The sequence below is a fragment of the Syngnathoides biaculeatus genome, chromosome 10 (genome assembly GCF_019802595.1).
Source record: "Syngnathoides biaculeatus isolate LvHL_M chromosome 10, ASM1980259v1, whole genome shotgun sequence".
Classification (NCBI taxonomy): domain Eukaryota; kingdom Metazoa; phylum Chordata; class Actinopteri; order Syngnathiformes; family Syngnathidae; genus Syngnathoides; species Syngnathoides biaculeatus.
The window spans coordinates 26948814-26965046 of record NC_084649.1 but is presented as its reverse complement, the minus strand read 5'-3'; the positions used below and the strand labels follow the sequence as shown (position 1 = coordinate 26965046).

At 48.7% G+C, this 16233-nt stretch overlaps 2 protein-coding genes across 2 annotated transcripts; one reads left to right on the top strand and one right to left on the bottom strand.

Moving 5' to 3' along the window:
- The first annotated feature begins 481 nt into the window (after positions 1-481).
- Positions 482-5263, top strand: zgc:158258 (uncharacterized protein LOC791186 homolog). The gene is made up of 4 exons (XM_061833399.1): positions 482-521; positions 2802-2958; positions 3035-3230; positions 3568-5263. Exons 2-4 carry the CDS (start codon positions 2854-2856, stop codon positions 4647-4649), a joined length of 1383 nt encoding a protein of 460 aa, XP_061689383.1. The 5' UTR covers positions 482-521; positions 2802-2853; the 3' UTR covers positions 4650-5263.
- Positions 5264-5971: 708 nt separating this feature from the next.
- kif17 (kinesin family member 17) lies at positions 5972-15437 on the bottom strand. Its single transcript, XM_061832345.1, is given in 12 exon segments — positions 5972-6270; positions 7813-7983; positions 8091-8397; positions 9442-9653; positions 9854-9983; positions 10073-10179; positions 10276-10391; positions 10393-10729; positions 11857-12046; positions 14044-14190; positions 14370-14605; positions 15238-15437. Coding segments are annotated over 11 exon segments (2106 nt in total). The 5' UTR covers positions 14601-14605; positions 15238-15437; the 3' UTR covers positions 5972-6112.
- Positions 15438-16233: the final 796 nt, after the last annotated feature.

The following is a 16233-nucleotide window of genomic DNA, read 5'->3' as shown; positions in this document are numbered from 1 at the left end:
GTGAACTTTTCCAAGCGCACGCTACTGACAACCAGCATTGCTTGTGCGGACAATATGGCGAGAGGGGGGCGTGTCAAACCAGGGGTTAAGACAATGCGGCTATCTGATTGGCAGGCCGGAAAAGGCCATTGTTTTGACGACTTCACGGAATTTTGAAAATCAGAATGATCCACATCCATTTACTCAAATATCACAAACAATTTTCCCTTTTCACACAGACCGCCTGGAGGAGGTAAGCAGTTCTGCGACCTCAAATGTGTGTCGACGTTTTGGTTCTAGTTGTGGTTCCGCAAGGAAAAAAGGACAACACGGTCCACAGCGTCGTGGTGCTTAATTTGAGCTTATTGCCATGACAACGGGTCTTTAAAGCGCACTCTGATTGGCTGCCAGCTCGGGAACGGCACGCTCTGATTGGCTGCCGGCTTAGCCGCCGCTCGCAGGTAAACGTAGAGTCGAGCACAGAAGGGCACTTTCGCCAGAAACAGCGACGACAACAACATGGACCGATGAGCGAATGAAAGGTAATATTAATAATAATAATAATCAAATAAAATAGATGAACAGATTCACACCTAGTCATAGACGTAGGATATCCCCTTGGGCATTACAACTTCCGATTGTGTAATAGTTTCTTCAACGAGGACCTTCGTACAAAGAAAAATAATATGTTTGTCCCATTAAAAGATCATTATTATTAATTAGCCATTTATTAATGTGGTCCTTTCGGATTGGTCTTTCCTCATTCATTTTATCCTATTGTGGAAGTACACTCGGCGGCCACAGCACGAGGTACAAACCTTTACAAAGAAAATAAAGCCCGTTTTAATTTAATGTCACTTTTGTTTAAGTGTATTTTTTTTTCCCGTTTGGTGTGTTCAACTGCACTCGGATTTCATAATTGTAGAGCTATTTCATATCTCAAGCTAAGCAAACTTGGGAAAAACCTCTCCAAATAATGACAAAATAAACATGACAAACTGGTCTTTTTTATTTAAAAAATACCTTTAGTAGCTTTGGAAAGGCTCTCCGTTAATGTTAGATCTTAATCTAAAAACGAAAGTTTGCTTTATGTAAGATAAACGGAAATCAATAAAATTTGAGCAATTGTTGGATATCTTTAAACTGTCTTGGGCGATTATCGCGTGAATTATCAAACATGAAGTAGGCTACAACATTCATGTATCTATAATTGCCCGTGAAGGTGAAAAAAAAAATACAAATTGTGGGACTAATAGAAATGATCTCATCTTAATCTAATTTTGAGTATTACACGTTCCCAAATCAAAAACGTCAGGCGTGTGTTAAAAGATCATCCGGAGCAATTTTTGGGGGTGCTGTGAGGCGTGTTAAAAGAGATTTAGAGACGACAGTCATAAAGCAGGCCACAGACTTGGCGATAATTGGGCCAAATTTCAGCATTTTGTCTCCCTTTCCTATCAAAGATGGAAAATGTCGGATTTTTGGATCGCTCGAAAAGATGATCCTGAAACGATTATTCTGTGGTGTGGGGTGCGTGTACCTCTCTTTAGTCGCTATGTTGTCGTATAATAGATCCAGACTGTCCAGCCATCTGGAATCTACATTTGTTATTTGCATGAGCTCCGTGTGACTTTTTTTTTTTACTTTTTACAAATGTTATCTCGCGTCCACATCCTGACAGCTGGCGGTCGCTTAGCGTGAACAATCAAGCGAACTCTCTTCCATCCCGGGGAGATGAAAAGCAGGCCGAGAGCAGTCGGGACAAACGTTCTTTTGTGCTCCAGTCCGCTTTGCAATCTTTGCAAACGGGTGTCGTAGTACGGGTCGCGCGGGGGAGGCCGACGACGTGAACGTGATCCCGCTGAGGACGATTAGGAGCAGCGTTTGTGCTGTAATCCGAGTCACATGCCGCTTTAGATGCCTCGTCACAAACGCTACAACGCTCCGTCACCCGCTTGACAAACCAGAATCCCGAGCCATTTCGCCGTTCACTTTCCGTGGTCTCGCAAGTGTTTCAATCGTACGCTTTTATTTTAGATCGCAGATTTTGCACTCTAGCGCAGGATTTCGTAGCGCTCCGCGGACGGGATCGTGGTTAGCCACCCAAAAGCCCGCAGCTATCCTCATCAAACAACAGCCGACTCTACGCTCTCATTCGCTGACTCTCACGTCACTCAACAGGCTAGGTCCCGCCGTTTACAGTCGCACACGTTGGAAGTCACAGGTTTTACAGTTTAAAACGTCAGGGTGGCGACCCCAAGTGGATACAAATAATACCTGCACCACCCGTGCACATTTTGTACTGCGATAAATGAGGGACGACGACGTAAAAAAGATGTCAGCTCGTCCTAAATCGAAAGTAATTGTACATGAACGGATGACGAGAATGCTAAAGCTAACGTTTAGCATCCGATTCTCGTCAGTATAATGAAACCAGCATATATTTGTGTTTCTATGTAGACGCTTTTTGTTATCGGGTCGGAAAACTCACGTGGAGAGCATTTATGCGTTTGAAATGGCAGTAAAAAATACAAAAATGTAATCAAAAAACTAAGAAATATCAAACCTGCAAAGAACAGCGCTGGCGGCGCAATTTTTACGTGCTCGAAAGATTTTATACCGCGGTGTGCTGCTACCTTGTTTAAATAAAGACATGAAGTTAGAACGTAAGCATTAGCATTAGCGTGAGGGTTCGGTTTGGAGTGGGAAGTCAAGAGAGAGTAAATCTACTTTATTTGAACACAATACACGCATCCAAGTATTTTACCACATTCATAAGAACAAGATTGAAACCAAAAATCCATGTTGTTGTTTATTCTAAGTCACCAGAGAGAGAGTGAGGAACCCTTTTTGGGATGTGTGACGTTTGATAAAATGCCAAAAAGCGACACCTGGCCAGGCGGGACCGGACCGGACACGTCGGCCGGCATGGACAGCGCCGGGAGCTGCGACAGCGTTGTTAGCGGACACTCCGCCTTCGTAAGTGTCGTGGTCTCAATCTTCCAGAAGCTGAAAATTCAGACTGTACCACGGGGGCTCTGCTGTTCCATTACAGAGTGACGATAGTCTGGAGCACTTGTCCGCTGAGGAGAAAGCTTGCCTCATGTTTCTGGAGGAGACCATCGAGTCTCTGGACACCCAGGACGACAGCGGACTCTCCAACGACGAGCTGGACCTCTTGCCCGACCCGGGGAGCCTGACATCCAGACTGGCAGACCTGTCAGCCTCCGTGAGCAGAACCGAGTTCAACGGTAAATGTAATCTGCCTGACCGCAGATGCAGATTTAGCAGTCCAACCGTGGTGGGTTTTATTCCTTACTGGGCGCGTCGTCCGTTAACGTCTCTGCGTCTTCTCAATTGGACGGGCATCATCAAAGTTTTTCCTCAAACAACGGAACAGTCAAACCGACAGGTGGTCTTCTGGCCACGGTTGAAACTGATGCTTGTTGACGAGGACGCTGCTAAGCTGCTTGTGGGGAGAGACTAGAGAAGCTCGCATCTGTCGATGGCAAACTCTGCCTGAGCCCCGACAGAGTCAGCCTGGCTCTCTTTGTCCTTCTTTGCCAACGGACATCTTTTGTCTTACAGGTCTACAAAAGCACAACTCTATGGAAGCCATCAGGGAAAAAGTGGAGAACAAATCCATCCAGAACTACCTTGTACCGACACCTTTTGTTCTGGCGAGCAACTCGAATTGTTTGGAACCGAGCGTAAAAGCTGCTATTCGGCTAAATAGGAAGGAATCGCTTTCATTTCGCAACTACACCAGCCAGAAGCCCGCTACTGATCATGTACCCTTCGAAGTCAGCGTCGTGATTCCCGCTGCAACCAAACCCAAAGACAACTTGGTAAAGACGGGTGAAAGAGGACCTTTATCGTACGACGCGCTTGTTTACCTGCGGAGGAGCGCCTCCACAAAGAAAACACCCTTGTGTCCCACAGTCGATCACACCATAGACTCGGTCAAATGCCCTGCCGTCATCACGGAAGTTCCAAACGCTGAAAATGTGGGAAAGCCTGAGAGGGCCGTCTCGGATCCAGGTCGGTTTAGGACAGGCCCGCCGCCCGTTGCGCCAAAACCCACAAGAGTGGCTTCAAAAGTCGCAACAAACACACAAAAAGAAGCGGCCCCCGCCTCAAACTTATGGTACAGTCTCAAGAACGCAACAGATCCCAAAGTGGTGAGACAGCAAGCTTTGCAGAAGCTAGGCCTCCTCCAAGACCCGCAGTCAGAAACTGCTCAAGTGCCCCGACCGGAGCGCCCCAACTTTCATTCATCTGTGGGCGACAGATTTTCAAAAAGTCTGATGAGAAGTCCTTCTTTTTGCCACGTTCCAGTGCCCCCTGGCCCCAGGGGTAAGGGGCTGCAGAGCAGTGCTAGTTTCCACCACCACTCCGGCTGCGACCAAGAGTCCATGTTGCGCCCTCATCCCGATCAACACAACAGATTGAAGATCGCTGGTCCGGAGGCGCCTACGACCCTCGTTAACTGCAAACACGAGAGAAACCGTCCTCAACAGCGACTCAAAACAGTCGCCGAGGATCAGCCGCTCACCCCCAAAGCCTCGAACTCTGTGGCGTACACGGTGATGATGGTGCCCGGAATGGGCGCAGACAGAAAGGAGGCCCTCAGGAAGTTGGGACTGCTCAGAGACGAGCCCCCCAAGTAAGCCAAGAGCAGGACTTCTCGGGTCAAAGGGATTTAAAGCATGAAGAGTCCACTTGGCACTCGGGTCCGGTAAAGACGGCGAGAACGACCAACTGAAGGGAGCAGCTCACATGTGACTGATCGCTTCCCAAGAGAGGGATCCCGGAACTGTTCCGGCTCCGACGGAACGTTTCCAGGACCTTTGTGGGCTTGACAGACTCAGAGTTCATGCTTGAGCCTTAAGTAGAGATGACAGCTTATGATTTTAGAACTCGGTTGAAAAAAGTCAGTTCTTAACGTTACCATCGTAAGCGGGTTACACACATACCGAGTTTTAACATTTCTACACACGATTTTGATCAAAAGTGTGAGAGACCCTGTAAATATTGAAGGGGTTTTGCATTTTTCTACGATTGTCTGCCTTAACCACCGGGGGCGGGCGGAGAATACCACTCCAAACACACCTCAGGATAATCGTTGGGGATCATCTTTCAGAGACAATCAGGCCTTTGACTGCAAGGAATGGAAAATGCTTCGGCGGTCTGTGTTTAGCCCGCTTCACCGCTTTTGGGACGACAACAAGTAACGTTTGTCATTTGTATCGTGTCTTTTCCACACCTGCACAAGAAAAATCCAATAATGGCAATCGACGAGGATCGTTTGAGTCGCCGAGCAGCTCCGCGGTTGTGCCGCTGGTTCTTCCGTGATCAGATTAGCCTGAGCTCGGCGTGCCTTTGATCTCATTGGACGATCCTCCCTCTCGGCTCGCTTGCGTGTCTGACTTTTAATTCCGTCCTTGAGATGTTACGCAACGCCGCCGAAGCCCGTCAGCGGTCCGTCGCCGCCGCCGGCGGAAGGCGGAGGGTGCTCTCAGTGGCTTATATTTTGACGGCAAAAGGGCGGTGTCGGGTTCTGCAAACTTGACCCGTTTCCCTCGCCATCTGTCATCTCATATTCTGCGCTGGTGGATGACATCGGGCCATATTGTCAAATGTGACACTGACGCAAAAATGGGAGCTGCAGAAGGGCCAGAACTGGACTGGCTTCAGTTTTCTACAGTGCTCGTCCTCATGAGTGTCGCCTATCCCGGTTGACTTTAGGCACGAGTGTCCAAATTTTTTTGAAGCAACGTGTCCTCTTTTGAGTGGCAGTTGAGCTGGACACCCCCCCCCCCCGCCCCCCCTTGCTGAAGACGGGGTCTGATCCCCCGGACTGAAAATGTGTCCGGGCCCCCCTGGATCACCTGAATCCGCCTCTCCGGTGCTGCGTTTTTCAACATGCGCCAAATAAATTGAGCATATCAGCAATCATCAATGTACTGTACATGTTTATTATGAAAAAAATCTTTAGTATTATTCATGGAATGGATGAATGATGACTTCAGTGAAGCAGGAAGGTTGAAATGTTCGGTGACAAAAGTTTCACGTCTAAAACTGACGAAGTTGGATATTTTTGGGGGCACATGCCACCGGGGGGCGCCAACTCTCACTGATGAGATTTGGTTTTTTTCCTCTCGGTTTTCGCGCCGGACGCAGCAGGCACGGTCGAGGATTGGAGGCGAAAGGGGCGTGGCACGACGGAGTCCAGGCCGCCGTTGACGCTCGGGTGGGGCGGCCCCTTCGAGAGGGAGGGGGCGTGGCCGGCTGTGGGAGGAGACGTCCTTGTTGATGAAAATTCATTCAACCCACCCCCGCGTAGGCACGGTTCACTAGTCACCTACCGTAATTTCCGGCCTATAAGCCGCCACTTTTATCCCCACGCTTTCATGCGGTGATGCGGCTAATTTGTGCATTTTTTTCTAACGGCCGCAAGGGGGCACTCGAGCGGAAAAGATAAGAGTGAGGCCGGTGGAATATATGTGCCGAGGAAGTGACTTTTACACGTTTTTTAAACCGGCTATATTAGCACTCCGCTAGCATTAGCGCTGTACTATTATGTTGCTGCTGCGTTACTGCCGTGTCTCAGTGATTTTTAACGATTTTTTTTTTTTAACCGGCCCTGTTAGTGCTATGCTATCGTGTTGCTACTGTGTAGCTGCCGTGGATGTTTTTTTTTTTTTTTAACAACCCTGTTTGTGCTACCGTGTTGTTGCAATGTTAAGCCAAGGTATTAAACTTTGAAAACTCTGTATACCGTCTTTTTTTGTAAATATTTCATGTTTAAATGTGGGTTTCAATGTGGGCACTTGCAGCTTATGTATGTACCAAATGGTATTTCCTTTACAAATGTACTGGGTGACTAACCTTGTAGGTGAGGGGGCTACAGTGATATGAAATCATTTCAAAACTTGTTCCACTATTAATCCGACCTATTACCTGGATGTATAATGCAAAAAAAAAAAAAAAAATGCACAATTTGTCCAGAGGGGAAGTAAGAATAACTAAAAGAATGTGGTTGCATAAGTGTGCACACCCCCATAACTTAATCAAAGGCACTAAAAATGATGGTAGTGGGGGGAGAACATGCAAACTCCAAAAAGGCGGGGCTGGCGTTTGAACCCTTGTCCTTAGAACTGTGAGGCCAACACTCGACAGCTGCGCTACTGTTCCACCCACATTGATTCCCATTGAACATGATTGGTTGATTCTGAACAGCTACGTCCCCTCGTGTAAGAGGGTGTGCACACTTGTGCAACCACATGACTTGCTTATTTTTAAGGTTGTTTTTTTTTTTTTAAATTGAGCTGTTATAGCGGTTATAAGTCGCATTATCGGTGGAAAGAAAAGTTTTGAAACGATTTATCTGGTCTTATTTTTTCACATTGAAAAAACTCGTTTGAACAGGACTGTGTACAATTGTATACGCATTGTAATAATTATGATATTACGGTTCTTTTTATATTCTTAATTATAATTTAATAATTGATTCTTCTTCTTATTATTATAATACACCCACACAATTACATGACCCAGTACAATTCTAATCGTCGTTTGCTTGTGCATGTAGGTGTGCTTCCGATTTGCAATAAAATGGTCAGTAAGCCAGTTATTTATACTGTAATGAGTAATATTGAAAAATGATGTTTTGGGAACATACTTGACCATTGAAACGGTTAATAGGCCGTCCTATGTTTTCGGAGGGTACTAATCGCTCGAGGTTTTCCGCTATTGGAGCCGCGGCTCGGACGACGCAGTACGGTCAGTGTACACGATGAAAAGGGGCGAAGAGCGTGAAAGAAATCTGACCGCATCCCGTGGCTGCTGTTCCGCCTCCGAGCAGCTGGGCGGCCCTCTTGGGTCTGAAGTACGCGTGGGCAACGTTTCCGGTGTCGCTGCGGTCCAGCAGTTCTTTGAGCCCGTCCTCGTCGACCTGCTGGCGGACACACGTGGGAGAGAGCGGCGGACAAGTGGGGCGAGCTCACGCGGACGAGCGGAAACCCACCGCAAACGCGTCGGGATCGGCCCGGGAGGACACCGTGAAAGGGTCGCATCGAAAAAGGGACGGCGCGAGCGCGAGAGGCCACCTGAGGGCAGCGAGGTCCTCCGGAGCGTCACCTGGGGAAACCTCCAGGTGGCGCTCTCCTGGTCCCACGCCGCCTCCCTCTTCAGGCGCTCCAGGCTGCTGTAGTCGCAGTGGCGGCGGACCAGCGGCGTCATGCGCTCCAGCAGGCCGCGCAGCAGCTGGCCGTCGCGCTCCAGCCGGCGGACGCTCGCCAGGTAGTCCTTCCGCTCCTCCTCAAACTCCGCCCGCAGGTCGCGGATCTCCAGTCTGGCCGCTTTCAGCTGAGCCGGCCGCGAGAAGCGCACGACGTTCGTCTTTTGCGATATTAGCTACGCCGCCATCATTGTTGCAAAAATCGGATTAGCCTTTCTTTGGATCGTGTGAGGATTAAACTAAAGAACTATAAACAACACATTTTGATTACGGTAGCTCCAAATAATTACCTTCAGAAGCAATAAAACTGACAAAAGTGATTTTCAGGCGCTGATGCGAGCAGTTTTAAATTAAACAATAATCAAAGTAGCTCGGATCAATTGAGAGCTAATATTATCAACGACAACAAATCATTTTTGTTGTATTTTCTGGTCATTATTTTACATTACACCTTTATTTTGTCTTCCATCTTACGATATATTGCAAACAAAACCAAATGTATTTGTATAGTCTGGCTTGAATTCCTAACTTCAATTATTTGTTATTGATTGAGTTCTATTTGTAAATCTCTAACTCCAAACAGTGGATTTGTCCATTCATTTTCTTTTGCCGCTTATCCTCGCGAGGGTCGCGGGCAGCGCCGGGGCCCATCCCGGCCGTCAACGGGCGGGTGGCGGCGTACACCCTGAACTGGTCGCCAGCCAAACAAGAATTCGCACCTTGGTGTCAATTACTTAACAGTATATTGCCTATATTTAATAGGTGCACGGAGAGTCATATTTCTTGGTTTATAATAATAATCCTTTTCAGATATCGGTTGCCAGCCAATCGCAGGGCGGATCGAGACAAACAGCCACACTCACAATCACACCTAGGGGCAATTTAGTGTGTCCAAATAATGTTGCATGTTTTTGAGATGTGGGAGGAAACCGGAGTGCAATCTCCACACAGGCGAGTTCGGGATCGAACCCGGGACCTAAGAACTGTCAGGCCAACGCTTTACCAGCTGCCCCACCGTGCCGCCTAGTTTATTACATATGACAATTAAAAAATACGCTAAAGAGATTCTCGCAAGGATCACACGAGTTTGCTTCCGCAGGCCACATAAATGGATACGGTGGGCCGGATGTGGCCCCCGGGCCTAGAGTTTGACACCTGTGTTGTACACCGCTTCTCTAGTCGCCGTTCGCGCTGAAGGGAAAGCAGAGTCAGCAGCAAGCCAGCGACCTCTCCAGAGCTTCTTTGCGCTTCAGATCCCCCGCGGCGCCGACACCGGGCGACTCCTCCGGAGCGCCATCTGGACCCGCCGCCGTGGCCGCGACGGAGGCAGGACCGCCCGAGTTGGCGTTGCGCGTATTTACCGGAGGGCCCGTTTCATCGAGCGCGTGCGCCTCATCTGTGGCGCTGGGGAGGTTGTCGCCGCTGTCTTCAGCTGAAAAAACAAAAATAAAAAAGACGTTAATATTGGCAATTATACAACGCCCCCCTCAAAAAAAAAAAAAAGATACGGGGAATTTGGCAATTACGCGCGTTTTTTTTTTTTTGCTATTTGCAACATGTCTCAGCCTACAACAGGCCTCGTTTCTTATTTAAAACTCAAAAGTCATCTGAAGAGGATGGGGTCCACTTCACCGTTCTTTAGGGCAGAGCTCCCCCTGCTGGACATGGGAGGCAGTTTGCAGTCCTGCAGCTCGGCCTCGGCCTCGGACTCCCGCTCGGCGCTGTGGTCGGCCTGCGGCCCGGCCAGCCTCTCCTCGTGGTCCTGAAAAGCCGCCGGAGTGAATCAACTTCAAGTGGCGGCGAGCTCAGCCGATACGCGAGCGAGGGGACGTCCCGCTGCCTGCCAAGCACCTTCTTAATCTTCTCCTCCTCGCCGCCGGTGGAGCTGCGGGAAACCTCATCCCGGCCGAGAGAGGAAAAGATGACATGATCCGCCCCCCCCCCCACCACCACCCCCCCTATTCGATTGCAATTCGAAGGAAATTTGCACTCTTAGCGCTTTAAATTCCCAGCTAATCCCGTTAAGCACAAAGAGATTTTGTACGCCGACTCACGAGGAAGGACGGCGGCAGAAGTCCTCTGGCCCGAGATGAGGGCCCGCAGCTTCTTGATCTCCTCCCGGTACTCTCGCAGCAACGCGTCCTTCGGGTCCTCGTTGACCCGGGGCCGTCTGGATACTCTTGGCCCGGTTGGCGTAGCGCAGCGTGCTCAGGCTCTCCTCGTAGTTGCCGTCGGCCGGCGAGAGGCAGGCGACCATCAGGGCGCGGTTGTTGCCCCCCAGCGAGTCCCGCAGCAAGCGGGTCAGCTTCGAGTCCCGGTAGGGGACGTATTTGGAGCGGCCGTCCGCCAGGGCCGAGATGACGTTGCCCGGGGCCGAGAGCGACAGGTTGATCTTGGCGGCCTCGCGCAGACGCTCACCCGTGGCGCCCGTTTTGGACTGACGCTCGCTTCCCGCCAGGTCCACCAGGTTGAGCTTGGCGGCTCGGAGCTGGTCCCGGCCCGCCGCGTCTGAGGACAGACAACGACCGGCCGGGCTGCTTACATTTGACGCGAGGGAGCCACACAGAAACGACACGCTTCGAAATCATGGCCGCGGGAGATACAGAACACATGAACTGCAATTTTTCCAATAACATCAACAAAATGCACGGCACGGTGGTTCAGCTGTAAAGCATTGGCCTCACAGTTCTGAGGTCCGCGGTTCGATCCCGGCCCCGCCTGTGCGGAGTTTGCATGGTCTCCCCGTGCCTACGTCGATTTTCTCCGGCTGGGCAATCTCATTTCTTCCCACATCCCAAAAACATGCATCGACTGGACTCTCTAAAATTGTCCGTAGGTGTGATTGCGAGTGCGGCTGCTGTCTGTCTCGATGTGCCCTGCGATTGGCTGGCAACCAGTTTCGGGTGTAACCCCGCCTCCTGCCTGATGACAGCGGGGATAGGCTCCGGCACTCCCCGCGACCCTTGTGAGGATAAGCAGCGGAAAAAAATGGATGGATGGAGGAAGTGGACTCTCTGAATTGCCTGTAGGTGTGATTGTGAGTGCAATTGTTGGCAACCAGTTCCCTGCCTGTCACAGTTCTGAGGTCCAGGGTTCAATCCCGGCCCCGCCTGTGCCTGGGTGGCTTTTCTCCGGGTGGGCACTCCGGTTTCCTCCCACATCCCAAAAAACATGCAACAATAGTTGGACACTCTAAATTGCCCCAAGGTGTGACTGTGAGTGCGGCTCTTCTTTGTCTCCATGTGGCCTGCGATTGGCTGGCGACCAGTTCAGGGTGGACCCCCGCCACCTGCCCGTTGACAGCCGGGATAGGCCCGAGCACTCCCTGCGACCCTCGTGAGGATAAGCGGCAAAGAAAATGGATGGATGAACATAATGCTAGTGCATGACATGAGGATATTTTTATGAATCCCACGAGCGCGCTTGAGATCAAATCGCCGTGAAGTGACCCCAGAACGAAAACGAGTCGGACACCCCGCTGGAAGTTCTCCATCAGAGTATGAATGTTGTTTCGCGCGACCGCCACCGCAGAACCAGAAGAGTTCCGACGTCGAGCTCATTTTCTGCCGCGTCGTCATCTTTTCCCCCACAAAAACCCGGCGGACGCGCTCGGCGGCGCCGCCGCGACCCCTGACCTGTGCGGCACATCTCCAGGCGGACGCTGAAGATGGAGTGCGAGCGAGACGAGTCCGCGTTCATCGAGGCGCAGGCCACGGCGCGGTTCCGCCAGCCGCGCTCCATCACCGCCTCGCACTGGGTCACGCTGTGGACCGTGTGCGCGGACAGGTCCCGGGCGTACGCCCCGCGATCCGGCTGCTCTTTCAGCTGTGCGGTGGATGAACAAAACAACGTGTCACCTTGTCAAAAGAGGTTGACCTTCAGAATTACATAACAAGCTCGTCGCTGCGCAGAACTGTCCGTATTGTTCAAGAGGCGCTAGAATGCTTAGTAGAAGGTAGATGGCGCTGTTTGCAATCGTCAAAGGATACCGCCAACCTCCAATCTCCGCTCGGGGTCGTCGCCCGAGAGGTCGCGTATTTCCTCGTTGGAAATCTCCAGGTAGGACGCCCGCACCAGGAACTTGGTATTTTCCGCACACTGGTGCAGAAATACGCACACAGTTCATAGCAGAATAATTCATCGCTGTACACTTGGCAATGTGTTTTTGGGGTGGTCTTCAGAGAACTATTTTGAGGTGTTGTCATTATCTTCACAAGACGCAGTTCAGTGGGTTTCAAACGTTCACATCAAGGACTTACTTTGCTCTCCAAAGTGGACAAAAAAAGAAAGAGAAAAAGTGTGCAAGGCCTTCAAATCCAAAAGTGAGCACATTTACAGTAATATTTGTGCAAGTATGCACTGCGTTAACATAAGTATAGGAAAATAAAATGTGCACTTAAATGATGAGTCAACTGAAATGTAGTGTATGTATGATTCATCCACCCAGCCATCCATTTTCCTTGCCGCCTATCCTCACAAGCGTGGCGGGGCGCGCCGGAGCCTATCCCAGCTGTCATCGGGCAGGAGGCGGGGCACAACCTGAACTGGTCGCCAGCCAATCGCAGGGCGCAAGCGTGTTTTGGGGAGAACATGTAAACGCCACACAGGCAGGGCCGGGATCGAACCCCGGGTCCTCAGAACTGTGAGGCCAACGCTTTACCAGCTGCCCCACCGTGCCGCCTAGTTTATTACATATGACAATTAAAAAATACGCTAAAGAGATTCTCGCAAGGATCACACGAGTTTGCTTCCGCAGGCCACATCAATGGATACGGTGGGCCGGATGTGGCCCCCGGGCCTAGAGTTTGACACCTGTGTTGTACACCGCTTCTCTAGTCGCCGTTCGCGCTGAAGGGAAAGCAGAGTCGGCAGCAAGCCAGCGACCTCTCCAGAGCTTCTTTGTATGTATTATTCAGTGATGTCAAAATGTTTGAAAAGTGTTGTTAAACAGGAAATGCAAATGTCTATTTATTTATATTTACGTGAAATACAACCAAACTGTAGTCAGGTAGTGATTCTTTCACAGACCACTCGTACCACATTTTGAAAATTGACGAATCAAGTTGATTCACTCTTAATTATGCTTATACTCCCAAATCCTCACGTTGGATCACAGTGACGCAAAAAAAATTGACTTTAGTTAAAAGTAATGTTTTGGTCACTGACATAGAATCGAAGGGGCTCATATCAGACTTGAGATGCAAACAATGTCCATCCATCCATCCATTTATCCACCCTTAGCCGCTTATCCTCACAAGGTAGAGCCTATCCCAGCTGTCAACGGGCAGGAGGTGGGTGGGGCACACCCTGAACTGGTCGCCAGCCAATCGCAGGGCACATCGAGACAAACATCCACACTCGCAATCACACCTCGGGGCAATTTAGCGTGTCCAAATAATGTTGCATGTTTTTGGGATGCGGGAGGAAACCGGAGCGCCTACCCGGAGAAAAGCCACGCCACAATCTCCACACAGGACCTCAGAACCGCGAGGCAAACACTTTTACCAGCGGAGCCACCGTGCCGCCCAAACAATATCTTAGTGGGATTTTTTTTTTTTTTTTTCGGACACATTCACTACCATTGACGGATTGAAAAGTCAAATATCCGCATTAACCGGGAGGGTTGCAAGTCAACTTGACTCGTTCCTACTCCTGAGAAATGAGCTTTAACTTGTCCCGTGACGTCAGGGACACGAGCCAAAATCATCGAAATGGTTCAGCCTTGTTCCTCTTTCTTGTGTCAATTTTCCACATCCTTTCACAGTATTTCGAAGAGTAGCAGTACAATTCTACAGCCCACACAATGTTATTCGTGCCGTCACCTGAATGCACTCGAAGACGTGCTCAAAGGCCCGCGGGATGACGCCCCTCCGGGCCGGGGGCTCGGACACCCCCTGCATCGTGAAGGACTTGCCGCTCCCCGTTTGGCCGTAAGCAAATATTGTGCCGTTGTACCCCTCGGTCACACCCTGCAAAATAATAACGCATGTCGTGGTCAAAGGGGACGGGGAGAAGCCATTTTTTAGGGTCTTGGAGCCCCTCCCGACCCATCAAGCGTGAGATTAAACAATCATTTAAAACGTACCGCAAGATGTGAAGCTTCAGGTGTTGTTATTATTATTATTATTATTTTTAGATAAAAGCTCACCTCCACCAAAGGATAGGCGCTCTCGTTGTACAACTGCTCCGTGGTTTGATCGGTGAAGTAAGTCCCGTCGAAGGTGAACTGCTTTGGGGGCTCGTCGACGGCGCCGGGCTTCTCGATGAAACACTGGCAGCGCTGCGGGTCCACGCTCACCGCCATCTTGGAACCCAGAACCTTCTCCGGGTCGTTCAGGGGCCTGCACCGGACCGCCACCTTCACAGACTCCGACCCCATCGAGGCTCACAATTCTCAGACAGGAAGTTGGTGACTCACAACCACGCCTCCATTTTCCAACTTTTTTTTAAATGCTTCGTTGTTCATCCGTCGATCTACGACAGCAATGTATAGCGACAGCCCTGCTCAAAAAAAAAATCCCACCAAAATTCTACAGAACAACTTGTTCTATAGAACTCTGGCTGTAATTTTCTAAAGAACAATAGAATTTCTATAGAAATTCGACAGGACTTGGGTCCTGAAGTTCTATAGTTCTTTAGAACTGTTTTATAGAATTTTTTTTTTTTTTTTTTAGCAGGGAGGCAACCATTCAATGAGAGGTCAGTGACTGTATAGCACAAAGTACAATTAGCCACGTTGTGTTCCACTAAACAGGCCCAGATTTCAAACGCAGATCATTAATTTGCAAGTAAATTGAGGAGAGATCGGCATCGATTTGTCGATTTTGTGCTTGAAGTTTCTAATTGTAAACGGGACGGAAATGACGTGCAATACATACACAGTGTGAATCAAAACGCAGCATTTTTCTCTTTTTTTTTTTTGTTGGAATTTTAATTATTTGCCACCGCTTACGGTGTGCCTCATGTTGTGGCCGCGGCCGGAGAACATAAGCTTCCATAAACAAGTGCGCGCTCACCCGAAAGGCCTGGCAACTCGCTTGGAACTTGACGGCTAGCAGTTGTAAAAAGCACGTCTGCTTAACAAAAGAAATCCGTCTCCGAGGCCTAATGCGTCGGCGACCGCCTCTTGTGCGTCGCCGCGGGAGCTCGTCTCATTTTGCCATTCCAAGTTCTGGCGCCGTCGTGGGTTTGAGGTCGCGTCGCAACGCCAAAAAAAAAAAAAAAAAACCAAACTGTAGTCCTCCTTCGGTGGCCATCTTGCTCGGGGCAGACTCGGCAACTGGCGGCCATCTTGCGGTATGACACCAACCTACCAGCGCGGTGGTTTGCTTTCAAAGGTACAGAAGCCTCTTGCGTTATCTTAAGATTAGTTTTTTTTTTTAAATATCCTGTTTTTCCTGAAAATTTGGGGAAATCCTTTTCAAGTATTTTGAAATGATGTTTAAAAATCCAGTTTTTCTGAAAATCATTTTAAGTATTTTTAGATTCTTTTTTAAAATCCTGTTTTTCTGAAAATTTGGGAAAATCCTTTTCAAGTATTTTGAAATGATTTTTAAAAATCCAGTTTTTCTGAAAATCATTTTAAGTATTTTTAGATTCTTTTTTAAAATCCTGTTTTTCTGAAAATTTGGGAAAATCATTTTAAGTATTTTTAGATTATCTTTTAAATATCCTGTTTTTCTGAAAATTTGGGGAAATCCTTTTCAAGTATTTTGAAATGATTTTTAAAAATCCAGTTTTTCTGAAAATCATTTTAAGTATTTTTAGATTCTTTTTTAAAATCCTGTTTTTCTGAAAATTTGGGAAAATCATTTTAAGTATTTTTAGATTATCTTTTAAATATCCTATTTTTCTGAAAATTTGGTGAAATCCTTTTCAAGTATTTTGAAATGATTTTTAAAAATCCAGTTTTTCTGAAAATCATTTTAAGTATTTTTAGATTCTTTCTTAAAATCCTGTTTTTCTGAAAATTTGGGGGTAATCATTTTAAGTATTTTTAGATAATTTTTTAA